This window comes from Zeus faber (assembly GCF_960531495.2).
Source record: "Zeus faber genome assembly, chromosome: 20".
In the NCBI taxonomy this organism is placed as follows: Eukaryota; Metazoa; Chordata; class Actinopteri; order Zeiformes; family Zeidae; genus Zeus; species Zeus faber.
In genome coordinates this window covers 6,063,256-6,077,820 of record NC_137207.1, presented here as the reverse complement: position 1 = coordinate 6,077,820, position 14,565 = coordinate 6,063,256, and the positions used below count along the sequence as shown (strand labels likewise).

Genomic DNA, 14,565 nt, shown 5'->3' with positions numbered 1-14,565 from the left:
CCTGCGCCGCGACCTATTCCAGTTGTCTTTCTTCCTCCACGGATCCCGGACCACCCCCTCCCAACCCTCCCTCCATCAGCACCCCCGCCTCCACCCCCCCAAAAAAGAGAAATTCCCCAGATTGAGTTTGCAAATCTCGGGTCCCCTCCTCCTCACATCCCCAGTTTATTAAGTCAGCTTCTTCCCTGAACCTGCTTTTTTTTCTAAACACACACACACACACACACACACACACACACCCCAATTGGCCAACAGTGCCAGGCCACACAATGGACAAAGGGGGCGAGACAGGAGCGCCTGGGATGTCTTCTGTCATCACAAGAAGAGAGGTAATTTGAGGTTCCACCCGCTTGCCGCATCCAGCCGCTGACAACTCAAGGTGACTTCCAAACACCGGAATTAAATGGGAAAGGTGCCACGTTCGACCAAGCACTCACTTCCAAAAGAGAGCACGGGTGGATTTACGTAAAAGAATTAGATTTTATTTTGGTTTTATACGTTCAACCAGAGATTTCAGATCACAAAAAGTGGCAGGCTTGTGTCATCCAAACAGTGGATGATAGATATGACATTCAATAATCTTAGCATTGTGTGCGTTATAAATTCTGAAATAATAGTTGGTGTTACACAAAACATATACAACATAAGTACATATTAACCACCAATTCATACAACCAAATATAACAGAGATTCATATCAGGATTTCCCGTGTGATAAGCTTGATTGTTTGCCAGAGGCCACAGAGGTGCTCACAGAGCAATCAGGTATAATCTCACTCTGTCTTTCCAGAATGTCGACACATACAAAAAGAAAGAAACGCAACCCTGAGCCACAGCATACATTGAGAAATCGCCACCGCTTTTGTATCTTATCACTTCCTCTGTGTTGGGAGACCATCCATTGCTTAAGGAGAACAGTAACGGTCCGATCACGGGGTAAGAATAAGGGCACGGAGAACGCCCAAACCTTCCCTCTTTCATTTAAAATGACACGTACACTCAAACTAAAGTAAATCTGTAACACACTGTGAATCACGCCTACGTATAACAAATACCGCACACTATTGTTCTCGCGTCGGACAGTAAATCGTTAACTCAATACTGACACAATAATGGTTTATTGACACAATGACGAGACCGTTTGTTTTCTGAGCTCTGCAACTGATGTAAAATCTAAGGTTAAATGACAAAGTCGAGGATCAGGATGGACTAGGGTCCCTTAAAATTCAAAGTGACTGTACTGCATCAGACTGCTGGGGTGAGGGGGACAAAGACAGCACTGATGTACAGAAGTGACAATGGTAAAAAATATTAATTTAATTTTGTTAAATAACCCCTTCTGAAGGGGATTGTCCCCCATTGGGGGTTCAGCCGCGCCTCCCTCGTTTCGTGGCGGAGCCGATCCCCCCCCGTTTCCACCGACGCTCATCCCTGCAGAGCCGGCAGCAGGTCGGCGATGCTCTCCACGTAGTAGTCGGGAACCATCTTCTTCCGGTCCGGACAGCCGCTCCTCTCGTGGGCCTCGGCATCCGCCACCTTGTTGACCCCGGTGAGCGCCAGAAGGGTTTTCAGGCCGCAGTTGGAGCCGAGCAGGATGTCCGTGTCCAGGCGGTCGCCGACCATCAAGCAGCGCGTGCGGTCCAGGCCGAACTGGGACGCCACACAGTCATACATGAAGTGGTTGGGCTTGCCGACCTTCTCCGCTTGCCGATGGGCGGCGATCTCCACCGCCCTCACCAGACAGCCGGTACCTTGGGGGTGGGAGAGAAAACACAGGAATGTCGGAGAGAGGCCGCATAGACCAGGGGGTCATCGTCCATCCCATGGGGGTGGGGGTCACCAGGCCTTGGCATATGTTTTGTAATAGTCAAACATTGGTTCCAAAATCCAGTGAAATGTAGTGTACCAAAGTCGAATGACTATGTCCTAATGTATTGTATGCCCTAAAAACCTGACTCTCTCTACCATGAAAATAGAACCAATGCAGACAAAAATGACCGCTGACTGCCAATAAATACACAAAAACAATCACATTTTAAGTAGAACGTCTGAAGATTAAATCAGGCATGATTTGCAGTAGGAGGTTTCTGAGGAACAAAGGTTGGGAACCCCTGGTATAAACTTTGATGTTGTGCCTAATAGCTATGTTCATAACTTGCAAATAAGTAATCCAGGGGTTATATCCACACGACTAAATGCATGACGAGCATTGCGACATTTGACTAGGTCATTTCGGTTGAAACCGAATATTCATCTTGTTAGTTGAAACTGAACGTTCTTGTATGAGATTCTGTCCATTAAAATGAATTTGCAAATTATATGACATTTACATGCGTGGCCGTAGAGTAACTCCTGGCCTGAGTTAAAGCATCACTTTTCTTTTCTTTCTCCAAAAAGCTTTTAAAATAACCCTTCCACGCAGGAGTCTGAACCCCAGAAGTGGTCGTGCGCACAGTCACCTTAAAGCCGAGCAAGGGGTGTGTTGCAGGGGGTCCTACCTGGGACAGCCTTGCCCCCCTCCAGAGGCAGCCTGGTGTCTGTGTTGGTTCCCACGAACAGGCAGCCCGGGTCGGTGAGGTACTGCATGGCCCTGTTCAGCTTCATGTAGCTGAAGTGCTCGTCGAAGCCCACCAGCACGGCCTTGACCTCCGGGTCCAGGGGCACGTGGGCCCAGTCGCACTGCGACCCGGAGACGTGATCGGGCCCGACGCCGGTCGCCTGGATGCCCACCGCCTCCAGCTCCTGCCTCAGCGCGTCGCTCCCGACCAGGTAGACCTTCCCCTTCAGACCGGCCACCTTCTTCAGGTACATCGCGGAGCAGTACGCGGTGCCGAAGATCTCGTCCGGTGTGACCTTAAACCCCATCCGTGCCATCTTGTCGGCGTACATCCTCCGGGTCTTGCTGCTGTTGTTGGTGACGAAGAACACCCGCTTCCCGTGTTCCTTGAGCAGGTTGACCACCTCGGGCGCCCCCGGGACGGCCTGGTCCCCGCGCCAGATCACCCCGTCGCAGTCGAACAGGACGCTGTCCACGCCGTCCAGGAGCTGTTGGATCAGAGCCCCGCTCAGCCTGGTGCACTTTGACCCGGCCATCGGCGCCGTCGCCCGGGTTGCCCTACTCCTCAAAATAGACCCCGACCCCAAAAAAAAACACCCGAGACCAGTGCACCGATCAGCGGCCAGTCGATTTGTGCGGAGGCCGGAGTGATCATAGGTTGTCCCGTCACTAAAAAACAAAAAACGCGTGACAACCGCCGCCTCGCAGAGATCCGCGTGTGTGCGGGCGTCGGATCCGAGCCGATGTGGTTCCTCTCCGGCTGAGGTGCCGCGATCGAGCGAGGCAGAGCTCGACCTTGCACGATTGCGTCAATTCAAAACACCCAACGCTACTTCCGCACCGGCTCGCGCTGCGTTCCGATCGAGTCCGAACTCGGAAAGCCCGGCGTCTCGCTTGGGAGAGGCCATTTCTAGCCGAAACACAACGTCCCCGTGCGAAAGCCAAGCGCGCACGCGTTCATTTTCGACTCGATTTGATTTGATTTGTGTCAATATTTGGTCAGAGTTTCCTTTGCGGTTGACGTTTCGTACACAGCAGGTTGACCACCTCCGCCGAGCAAGCTACGCTCCGCCTCAGCGTGTCCATGGTTACGTTTCAGCACACGGTTGCGCGTTGCATCGGAATGAAAACCAAATGAGTGATTCGCGACCCAATGCAAAGGAACGGCCACAAATCGGAATTCCACGTCGGAATTTTCGGGTGGATCGCGGTCCAAGATTGCCGAGACGACAGGCCTGACGTCACAGCAACATTACGGCACACGTGTATAATTCACATGTTTCGTCAAACAAGCACATTGGGAAGGGTTCCATTTCCGAGGTTCGACGGAACGCAGCATTAAAGGGACAGAGACATGATTTTCTGTTCACTTCCGGGCCACTAGTTGTTGTTTTTTTTTAAGAAACATTCTCTACTAGTATTGTATATATTTTCTAAACCACATATTATTCACATAAATTACTTGTTATTTCTTATTGGAACCATTTTATTAGTGATATAAACAGGTATAACATTTGGTTGTGGCCCAATAAGTATGTCATTACCACACACGCACGCGCACACACACACACACACACACACACACACACACACACACACACACACACACACACACACACACACACACTTGCACACACCTAACATTGTGTAGTCCCCCTCATGCCGCCAAAACAGCTGTGACCCGTGGAGGCATGGACTCCACAAGACCTCTGAAGGTGTCCTGTGGTATCTGGCACCAAGACGTTAGCAGCAGATCCTTTAAGTCCTCTAAGTTGTGAGGTGGGTCCCCCATGGATCAGGATTGTTGTTCCAGCACATCCCACAGATGCTGGATCAGATTGAGATCTGGGGAATGTGGAGGCCAAGTCAACACCTTGAACTCTTTGTCATGTTCCTCAAACCATTACTGAGCAATTTTTGCAGTGTGGCAGGGTGCATTATCCTGCTGATAGAGGCCACTGCCATCATGGAATACTGCTGCCATGAAGGGGTGTACTTGGTCTGCAATTTCAGCCCACAGTTTAGGTAGGTGGTACGTGTCAAAGTAACATCCACATGAAAACCAGGGCCCAAGTTTTCCCCACAGAACATTGCCCAGAGCATCACACTGCCTCTACCAGCTTGTCTTCTTCACATAATGCATCCTGGTGTCATCTCTTTCCTAGGTAAACGATACACACGCACCCGCCCATCCACATGATGTAGAATAAAATGTGGTTCATCAGACCAGGCCACCTTCTTCCATTGCTTCATGGTCCAGTTCTGATGCTCACGTGCCCATTGTAGGTGCTTTCAGAGGTGGACAGGGGTCAGCATGGACACTCTGACCAGTCTGTGGCTACACAGCTCCATACACAGCAAGCTGTGATGCACTGTGTGTTCTGACACCTTTCTATCAAAGCAGCATTAACTTTTTCAGAAATTGGTGCTACAGTAGCTCTTCTGTCGGGTCGAACCAGGCAGGCTAGACTTTGCTCCCCATGTGCATCAATGATCCATTGGCGCCCATGACCCTGCCGCCGCTAGTTCACCAGTTGTCCTTGCTTGGACCACTTTTGGTCGATCCAAGTGTCACATGACTCATTTGCAGCCTTCAGTTCTCACATCAGGTCCAGACAGCCCTTCATGCTGGAATACATTGAGATACCCCTGGACATCTGCATTCAGACACCATGAAGTTGGTAAAAATGAACTCATCAATAAAAAAACATTGTTGACACCTGCATACTTGGAACTCCCCACAAGACCTGTTGTTTTGGAGATGCTCTGACCCAGTCGTCTAACCATCACAATTAGGTCCTTGTCAAAGTGGCTCAGATCCTTAACTTGCCCATTTTTCCTGCTTCCAACACATCAACTTCAAGAACTGACTGTTCACTTGCTGCCTAATATATCCCACCCCTTGACAGGTGCCATTGGAACAAGATGAGCAATGTTATTCACTTCACCTGTCAGTGGTTTTAATGTTGTGGTTGATCCGTGTGTGTGTGTATACATACTGTGTGTGTGTGTGTGTGTGTGTATGTGTATATATATATATATATATATATATATATATTTTTTTTTTTTTTTTTTTTTTTTTTGGAACTTATGCCAGGTGGACCAAATTGATTAAATTCATCTGATATCGCTTCTGACGAAGTCATTTTAACATAAATGTAAATATATAAAAAGGAAACCTCCATTTAAAAAAAATCACCAAAATATATCTGGAGTTATGGAAACTATTTCTAATTCTAATAATAATAATAATAATAATAATAAAATAAGGCTCTTTCTGTAATATACTCCTAGCTGTTCAGTTTGTGAATTTTTTGTCTTCTGGTGAAATTGTTTTGTTGTTTTTTTTAATCTATGTCTGCCTGTAATTTCTAGGCTCTGATTTCCAATCACAATGTGTTGACAGATATAGTACAAAAAACAAGGAGCAACTGTATTTATTAAAAAAAAAAATCCAAAATTTATTCCAATCTGTAAGCCCCCAAACCGACAGTACAAAAATATAAAATAAAACCCACTCTGTATCGTTCAATTGTCCTTCTTAAGGACAGGGCGCAGCGGGAAGAAGATCTCTCCCAGGTTTCTGAACCAGCCTCTGCTGTAGAAGTGTCTTTTGGGGTGGTGTGTGGTGTCCGGGCCAGAGGGGTGGTCCGCCGCTGCCGAAGCATCGGGGTGGCAATGGCGGCAGACGTAACCCCTGCTCTTGTACCACTCGTTGGAGGTCTGGTTGACCAGCGCCAGGTAGGAATGGAAGGTGGCGTAGCCGGCCAGCAGGAAGAAGACGAAGATCAGGAAGCCCAGCATAAAGACGATCCGCGGGAAGGTCAGGAACAAATGCTGATAGGAGAGAGATAAAAAAAATATATATATATTCTCTAAATATTGAAATAAAATAAAAATATTTCTATTAGAAATACATTTTACATATGTGTATATATATATACAAATTGCAAATGCAGAAAATAGCCCAAATCTTAAATGGGTCAAGTGCTGAACAGTTCTTCCATTTGGATACAGTCTTCTTTTAAAATTTGAGGATATAAAAAATGAAAATCATCATCAGTTGTTTGAATAATCAACTTCAGGGGATTTTCACCTCTCAAATAAAATCCAGTATGGAAATCTGAGATTAATGAGTTTATTATTGGTTAATTCATAATTTCTCCATAAATTTGTATTTTATTAAAGCACCGATGAAAGAAAAAAATACACATATAGTTCATTACATGAATTATTATTTGATTGTTTTATAATTAATATTATGAAATACACCTGTGATTACCCTGCTATAAACACCTCTGTGGAAAAGTCCATTAAACAAGTTACATCAGTGGTTTATGCTAGATCGCATCATTTTATACATACATTTTTTTTTTACCAAATTATTACAATTATTATTTTAAGTGTCATTTGGGCAAATACCTTATGAAAGAAAAGAGAAAAAACGTCTTACCTGGATGACAAAAAGTGGCCCCGCCTGCTGCTGCTGACCCCGCTCGTCCATATAGCTGGCCCTCAGGAGCCCGGAGCGCAGCACAGCGTGGAGCAGCATGTCCGCCGTCAGCAGGGCCACGTCCCCCGCCATGGCGCACACGCTCACCAGGTACAGCAGGAAGTAGCGGGTGTTACGGGCACCGATGCAGTTGTTGACCCAGACGCAGTGGTGGTCGAAACGGTGAACGCACCTATCGCAGACCCCTAGGGGACAGCATACGGGGGGGGGGGTTCAGTTTGGGTGCTTAGACAAGGGAAATTTCTCATTTCCCATTGGGTGTGTTTCACTACAGACAATTATCATTAAATAAATGAAATAACAGTCTGAAAAAATGGAGAACAATAAAATAGAACAAAACATTTTATAAAGTAAAATATTTTTAATTGACAAATATAAACAAATAGCCAAAAAATACAAAAAAATCTAAATAGAAATAGCCAGATAAATAAAAAAATATATGGAATATACAAAACGAGGTACTATGCACTGGATAAATTACTGTTACGAGCGTAAATATAAAATATAGCTGCAGGCAGCAATACAATGGATCTCGTTGGGTCTTGTTAGGTAGGTATTAGCTTCTGAGTTCTCTGAAACGCAGCACGATTTTCAGAGTTTACATTGAATATGTATTAACATATGTACTAACTAGCTTATCACAGTATGTACAGTGTAATACCAGTTTTATTGCACATGGATTATTGCACAAGCTCATTTCTGAAACAAAAACCTGAGTACATTTATTTTGAAATGTCAACACCACTGCTTGCATTTTTGTGAATTTCAACACCAGAAACCATCACCATTGTTCCTGTTACTCCTAAACCCCTCACCCATACAGTGACACTTGTATTTTCACTTCAAAAAAAAGACACTCACTACAGTGTTTGGAGCGAGCCGGTTTGACCAGCTGACAGGTTGGACAGGAGACGCCAGGATGGAACAGCTTCCTGTCGTAGGGATAGATCTGCAGCTGAGCTGAGACCCTCTTCTTTGTTAATGTGCCTGCGAGAGGGAGAGGAGGTTAAAGACATGAAACTGGACTTATGATTGGTACTCAAAACAAATATTATTTGACTCAAAACACATTATTAGACCCCCCCATGATCACCAGTTCTCGAGAATAAAGTTTTGTACGGCTTTTGATCCTTACATAGTTTAAAATAGTCTATTATTGCATCCCTATATTCATCTTGCAAGAAGGGTTCATTTCACAATGGAGCCCTGAAAGACCAAGTTACACTTTACCTGTTACCAAGAACACGTGTCTTGAGTGTAATAGCAATTGGGTGAAGGGGCGTGTCCACATTGAGAGCGCATACAAAGACCCTTGTCGCCCATTCTCATTGGTTGCGGTGACAATTCCAACTTTACCCGGATCTTTCTTGATGCAGAGGTAAAAGAAGCAGGACTTGACGGCCAGCAGGACGTATGGCACGGACAGGCTGGTGAGGGCGGTGTCCATTTCTCGGCAGAAGCCAAACACCTCGTAGGTGAACTCTGCATAAACGGCAGCCTCCAGTAGCAGATGCAGGCAGATAAACATGCTATTCCTGAAACGACCCACAAAGGACACATTGATTTAGAAATGCTGTTTCTCTGTTTTTGTTTTTGTTTTGTCCTAATGTTACGTTAATGACTTGCCTTTGATGAAAAAGCGTGTGCAGGCTCCTCTGCAGGAGCCTCTGAAGCCATTGTGGCGTAAACGGTCCAGCTAACTGGGAATTAATGAAGAGAAAGGAGCTGGATCACTCTCCAGACGATGCTGTGTTAGTGCTACAGCACCACATGGTGTCACTTCATAGAAGTACACTTTGGAGAACATTCATTCTCACCCTCGATATACAGTTGAAGAGTAAACTAAAAGGTGTTTGCTGCTGGCCAGAGTATTTGCAGACCAGGGCTATGCAGGTCAGCACCACCACAACATAGATGGCGAAGAGGGTGAGGAAATCCATGGTCCATCTACCAATCTGGGATCAGAAAGAGAATCAGAATTAAATACAATATAATATACACAAAATGTGTTCTGTGTACAGGATCAATTAAATTAAAAGGCTATGACAGGGGCTGCGCTGTAGTACGGTTGCTAGTATTGGTTTTGGGTATAAATATAGATGGGATATTTCTGTACGGGTGGTGGATAAATATGTATACAATACTTTGAGCATGGGTAGCAATGGGTGAGTAGGTCTAAAGGATTACGATGTTAGTACTAAAATATTGAATTATTATTTATTAATTATTATTACAGTAACCGCAACGATCGAGAATCAACGGGTGTTAATGGTGAAAAGCCAAGTGTTTCAGATCCGACCAGATGTGATTTCCAGGATCAGGGTTGCTAACGTCAACGAACGTTAGCAAAGCAACATAAATATGTACCCTACCCGGCTTTCTTTACGGTCACTCCATTCGCCCCTGCCTTGTTTTATGGATGGATGGTAGTTCAGCTCCCCCGTCTGATCTCAAGTCAGCATAGTTGACGTTCGCGCCAGCGCGCCGGACCCGATCCTCTGCGCTCCCGTCCTGCACGGCCCACACGCCGGGAGTTTACTTCCGTAGCACACAGGTGGCTAACCGCCAAGCTAACAGCTGACCGCACGCCCGACGGCGTTGGCGGCGGAGCAGCGCTGCAGCGGGCGACACGGTGGCGCTGGTACCGTGGAATGAAAGAAAGTATGACGAAAGTATGACGAAAGTATGACGAAAGTAAGACATTAAAACGTGATCAGTCAATAAGTGTTGAATCGAATTAAAAAGGAATCCCCGCATCTATGCACAACGGCTCTTGGCGCGACTGCCGGGCGACCTGTCGGTTGTAATATAGATGTCGCGATGAGGTTATCGTGTTTTCGCGATAGGGTTGAATAGTATTATTTATGTTTTCATTATCACATCCTCTGCTCTTATAGGCTGCGTTACAGTAACGAAATACAACTTTCCGAACTTCGCGAACCGACTTCTAGCTTCCACCTGCTTAGTCATAACATCCACACGATTGTCGTTACTTTCTCCAGTAAGTAACAATTAAACATTATTAACAGTAAATATTTTTAAAACGAACAGTTTAAAAAAAATAAATAAAGGAATGACCCCTTTCCAGTAAATAATGAATAACTACTAATAATTCCAATGAACGCACAATAGTCATCCCCAAAACATTGTCAGATGATCAATGTCATGTTCCTCATCCAAAATCGTGCAGTATTCCATTTTTAACAATATCGCCCAAACGTGTGGAAGGTCTCAGGTGAAAGCCCATCACGGACCGCGTAGCGAATATTAAAATGAGTGGCGCAGCTACGGCGTATTTATGTAGGCCAGGTTGGATTTTGGATTATTGCAGAAAACAAGCTCTGTGGCGAACAAAACAAAACAAACAACAAAAAAAAAAGATATTTACACGTTTTCTTCAGCAAGACAATCTTCACGAAGTTGAAGCGTAAATGCGGCCAGAAGTAAAAAGGTGACGTTGGACTGTATGAGACACTCACACAGGCCCCACTGCCAAACTGTACTGTACGTAGCTTACTGTGCTGCATACTGTACCACTGTGCTGGGTTACTGCATTCTGTGTTGCATTGCTCTTCTGGTCGGTGTTACTGTATTGTCGTGTCGTACTGTTGTATACTGTACTGATAATCTCCATACAGAAATGAAATGAAATGAAATGGATGGATATATACCGGCTGGCAGCCGGTTGGGGGCAGCAATTGAGTGGATGGTACTGAACCAGAGTTTCCGTTAGAAAAAAAAAAAAGGTGCCGGTCAACGTTAAAATAAATGGGAGAGATTCCCTTCAAGTAATATCTGTGTTTATTGAGCTTAAAAACAATTGATAAGCAGGCTATCAAGTAAATGACATCATCAAGGCATGTATGTAGGCATGTATAATATTTTTTTATTGAATATTCAAAATAAAATAAGTCCCGTCAGTTAACGCCATTTAAAAATAAAAATAAAAATAAAAAATACAATTATTACGAAAATTGCTATTTGAAATAAAATAATTTTCATTCGTGAACATTAAGTAACAAGTGCAGCCGCTTTAATGAACATTTTGCTCAAATAAAACTTTCATTCCTGCTTCTCTTCGGTTCTGGACGCGCAACCTGTTCGCAAGGGAGGGGGCGGCGCGTAGTTCTGTGTCGACAAGCGGGATTGGTCAGAGGTGAAAGGTCAGCCTTAGATCGTCCAAACGGATTGGCTCTCCGTCGCAACCTGCCGAGCGTGGAAATGAATAGATCTGCGGATTTTTTTTTTTTATCGAAATGATCGAGTCTATTTTATTTCGACATGGAGGGGAAAACAATGGTGATGAATATCATTATACCTTTATTTCCCAGCACTAATTTAAATTGTGCTTGGAGGGAATCATTTTCACCGGACATTATGGCTGGAGAGATTTAAATTTGTCGGGCTAAAACGGATTTTCCCGGTAAATTAGCGGCAATTACCGGATAAGGGAAATGCTGTACTGTACATAGGGAGTGGGTCTCCGTCCACTGATGTTTCTACGGTAGCCGTAGCCGTAGAACGGACAAACCAAACACTGGCTCTAGAGAGGGACTTTCATGTTTTTTGCATTTTTTCCCGGCACCTGAAGGCCCCTGTAGCTTCTCCAAGGTCATTGGAAAGGGAGGGGTGAGGAGAGGTGGGGGGGGGGGGGGGGATTCAGTTTGTTGCAATCTGCAACCTCATTGCTAGATGCCACTAAAGGGTACACACGGCACCTTTAATTTTGTACGTAAAAGACCGTAATGACATGTAAATGTAAACGCAGTACACTGGGCGCGCTGTTTCGCTTATTGTATTTGAATATTCTCCACTGCACGGCAGGTTAAGTGTTTGAACATTAAATTTCAAATGCTGTTTTCTTCCCCATTTTCAGATTATGTGAAAATCCAAATGCTAAATGAATTATTGCATTTTCATTTTATTTGTAAATGAAATAACACATAAATATATGGAAAATTATAATGCTATTGTGGAATTACATTTTCATTTTAATAACGTTCCCTATAGGCTTCCATTGACTTCTGTTTTTACCTGATTGGTGTGTCAGGTTAATAAAAAAAAGAATATTTTGACCATTGACATTATTGACAGCATTTTCTTCTTCCTCAGATGATGTTCTGTACGACAACAGCAAGGCGTCACCAGACACCTGTTGGATGTGGTGGCACTCAGGTTACAGGGCACGGTGACTGAGAGAGGAGCAGGAGCTCTAGTGGGGTCCTGCGTGTCTCCGGAGGCTGTTAGGTAAGGGGCATGGAGATGATAGCATGGGACTTTTTATAACCATCTGCAAGCTGTGATCACTTTGAATATATGCTTTGTTCAACATGGCAATGAATAAAAAAAAATGGGTATTTACTATTTTAGTTGTTCTGGATTAATAACGTAATTACTTTCCATGATTTGTGATAGGTTCAAGTTAATTTCTAGTGCTACACAGATACCTGTAGGAATAAGGGCTTTAAAATATTTCTCTAATTAAGTGATGATTACAATTTTACTGAAAGCGGGTAAAGCTGCACTCCTTTCCCAAAGATTCAATTGCCTGTGAAATAGCAGTTTTCTCTTGCTCTCCCCGAGTCACTTGGTGGAATAACGAACCTGGCTAAGGTGTAAGATGAGAGTTTAACTGAAGGGAATGGTATGTTTGGAAATACAACCACTTATGCTCAATTATTCAGTTTGCGGTACCAGACCAGCTAAACATCCCGTATTGTGTGCTGTGCTGCCATAGTGTCTATTATTAAACAGAGTGGACAGATCACTCTCAAGTACTCCTATCTGAGTCCTGTTGCCCTTTAGCTGAGACTGATGCTCGGTCATTGGAATCGACTGTCCCTTTTCCCTAACGTAATAACCGTTACCTGGATTCTCTTTCATCTGATCCGTCTTTCCAATTCTACCTCCTTTCCTTGTTCTTATAAGATCGTATTGTGAATTCACAAAAGGAAGAACACTTATACTTCTCTTGTTACCTGATATGATAATTTTCCTTATGTATGATCATTGAACGGTTATAGGAATAATGTACTGAGACTCTGGGTCTGAGCCTTGCAGACATTATAAGTTGCTGTGTATCGTTGATGGTCTTTTTCTTGACTATAATGTTTTTAAACTTGCCGTTGCATTTTCACACATACTTGCCATCATCATAATGGCCTGTGTGTCCTGAACATTACACTTGTTACTCAAAATGGAGTCAGTGCACTGCTTAACAAAAACCTGGATCACCGGATTGCATCAACGTGTGTGTGCGAGTGTGGATATCCACAAGTCTCTGCGCACTCGAGTGAGGGGGGCTCTGTATCCGAGGGGCGGAGGAGATCTGAAGATTCAGCCAATAATCCTACTAATCCTATAGGCCAAAGTCTTAAACTACCCCCTGCGCCTTCTCAATGGACTAAACATTCAGGTACGTGCAAACGCACACTCTCTCACACACGCACACACACACACACACACACACACACACACACACACACACACACACACACATGTCCGGGTCAGCAGACATTCCAATTAGTCCTCATCAAGCTCCCGTGCATCGGCACTGAGTGATTCTGGGCCAGCAGCAGTCCCTTGGAGAGCCACCTTGCCGAGAGAGGAGGAGAAAAGAAAAGGAGGCGTGCGTGTATTAATAGAAAAATGAGGCCTCACAACACCCTTTTTGGAGAGAATGATTAAGGAACGAAGTGGAGCGGGTGCACGTGTCCCAGTTTTTCCTGCTTTAACACTGCTAGCGGGCCGGCCCTGGTATGAATCAAGGATGAGACACACAGACTTCACCAGCTAGTCATGCACAGTCACCCTGAGCCCATGTGCAGGCGGCGATGCTTCCTCCGCAGAGGTCTCTCAAGTGGGAAGATGGGGCTGTGTTTTGAGTCCATTTCCGCTCCAGTTTGTCCGAGTGCCCCATAGCCACTGTTCTGCGGAGCTTTCGTCCATATTTTTCCACGGCAGTATCCGAGAAGACAGATTGGATATTATCTCTGTACCTTTGATACGCACCTCTATTCAGGATGAAGAAGTTTTTGCAGAACAAAAAGTGCAGATACTCTTTTCGTCAGAGCAAGCGGGGCTCCCGGTATCCGCCGAAAGATTTTTGTGAGTCTCTTATCAGCTTTGTCCGGTTTGTGAAAAATACACTGTGTTGCCAGGGTTTAAAGACTGTGAATCTCTTCTTTAACCCATTCTGTAGCTAGACTGTAGGGTTCCTGGAAGATTAGGTTTAGCTATAGTGAAAATAACTTTAAATTCTAATTCTGCGTTTGGCAGAAGCAGCATTTATTGACCAGAAAGCTTGGAAACTGGAAACTTGGAAATTGGGGTTCATTCATTCTCACTATTTGATCATTGATAGCTTTGATTTCTGTTGCATTATATTCTAAAAACTCAGTCACTATATTTATTTGCATTTGAGACCATCTGTGTTCTCTTTAAAAGTCCTTGAGCTGTCCCACGGCGAGGGGTTTTATACAGAGTAAATTACAGAC

General features: G+C 44.6%; 3 protein-coding genes across 3 annotated transcripts in view; 1 reads left to right on the top strand and 2 right to left on the bottom strand.

Annotated features, from left to right (window-relative positions):
* Positions 1–460: 460 nt before the first annotated feature.
* On the bottom strand, positions 461–3,310 carry pgp (phosphoglycolate phosphatase). Its single transcript, XM_080021887.1, has 2 exons — positions 2,498–3,310; positions 461–1,750 (listed from the first exon to the last, which is right to left on the bottom strand). The coding sequence occupies exons 1-2, from the start codon at positions 3,090–3,092 to the stop codon at positions 1,425–1,427; spliced, it is 921 nt and encodes a 306-aa protein (XP_079878013.1). The 5' UTR covers positions 3,093–3,310; the 3' UTR covers positions 461–1,424.
* A 2,729-nt stretch (positions 3,311–6,039) lies between these two features.
* Positions 6,040–9,581, bottom strand: zdhhc4 (zDHHC palmitoyltransferase 4). Its single transcript, XM_080021380.1, has 7 exons — positions 9,442–9,581; positions 8,887–9,024; positions 8,696–8,769; positions 8,426–8,604; positions 7,931–8,056; positions 7,010–7,254; positions 6,040–6,393 (listed from the first exon to the last, which is right to left on the bottom strand). The coding sequence occupies exons 2-7, from the start codon at positions 9,007–9,009 to the stop codon at positions 6,085–6,087; spliced, it is 1,056 nt and encodes a 351-aa protein (XP_079877506.1). The 5' UTR covers positions 9,010–9,024; positions 9,442–9,581; the 3' UTR covers positions 6,040–6,084.
* A 4,510-nt stretch (positions 9,582–14,091) lies between these two features.
* grid2ipb (glutamate receptor, ionotropic, delta 2 (Grid2) interacting protein, b) overlaps positions 14,092–14,565 on the top strand; it is a gene marked incomplete at both ends in the record, with an annotated part of 37,282 nt that continues 36,808 nt past the window's right edge. The window contains one exon of the mRNA XM_080021870.1: positions 14,092–14,176. Within this exon, the coding sequence (XP_079877996.1) occupies positions 14,092–14,176 (85 nt within the window). The remainder of the gene's footprint in view (positions 14,177–14,565) is intronic.

Coding starts and splice junctions, on each gene's coding strand:
- pgp (XM_080021887.1), bottom strand. CDS start 3,092: ATGGCCGGGTCAAAGTGCACCAGGCTGAGCGGGGCTCTGATCCAACAG. Junction 1,751..2,497: donor GGGGGGCAAGGCTGTCCCAG/GTAGGACCCCCT, acceptor CCCACCCCCAAG/GTACCGGCTGTCTGGTGAGG.
- zdhhc4 (XM_080021380.1), bottom strand. CDS start 9,009: ATGGATTTCCTCACCCTCTTCGCCATCTATGTTGTGGTGGTGCTGACC. Junction 8,770..8,886: donor TCTTCAACTGTATATCGAGG/GTGAGAATGAAT, acceptor ATTAATTCCCAG/TTAGCTGGACCGTTTACGCC. Junction 6,394..7,009: donor GGCCACTTTTTGTCATCCAG/GTAAGACGTTTT, acceptor CTCTCCTATCAG/CATTTGTTCCTGACCTTCCC.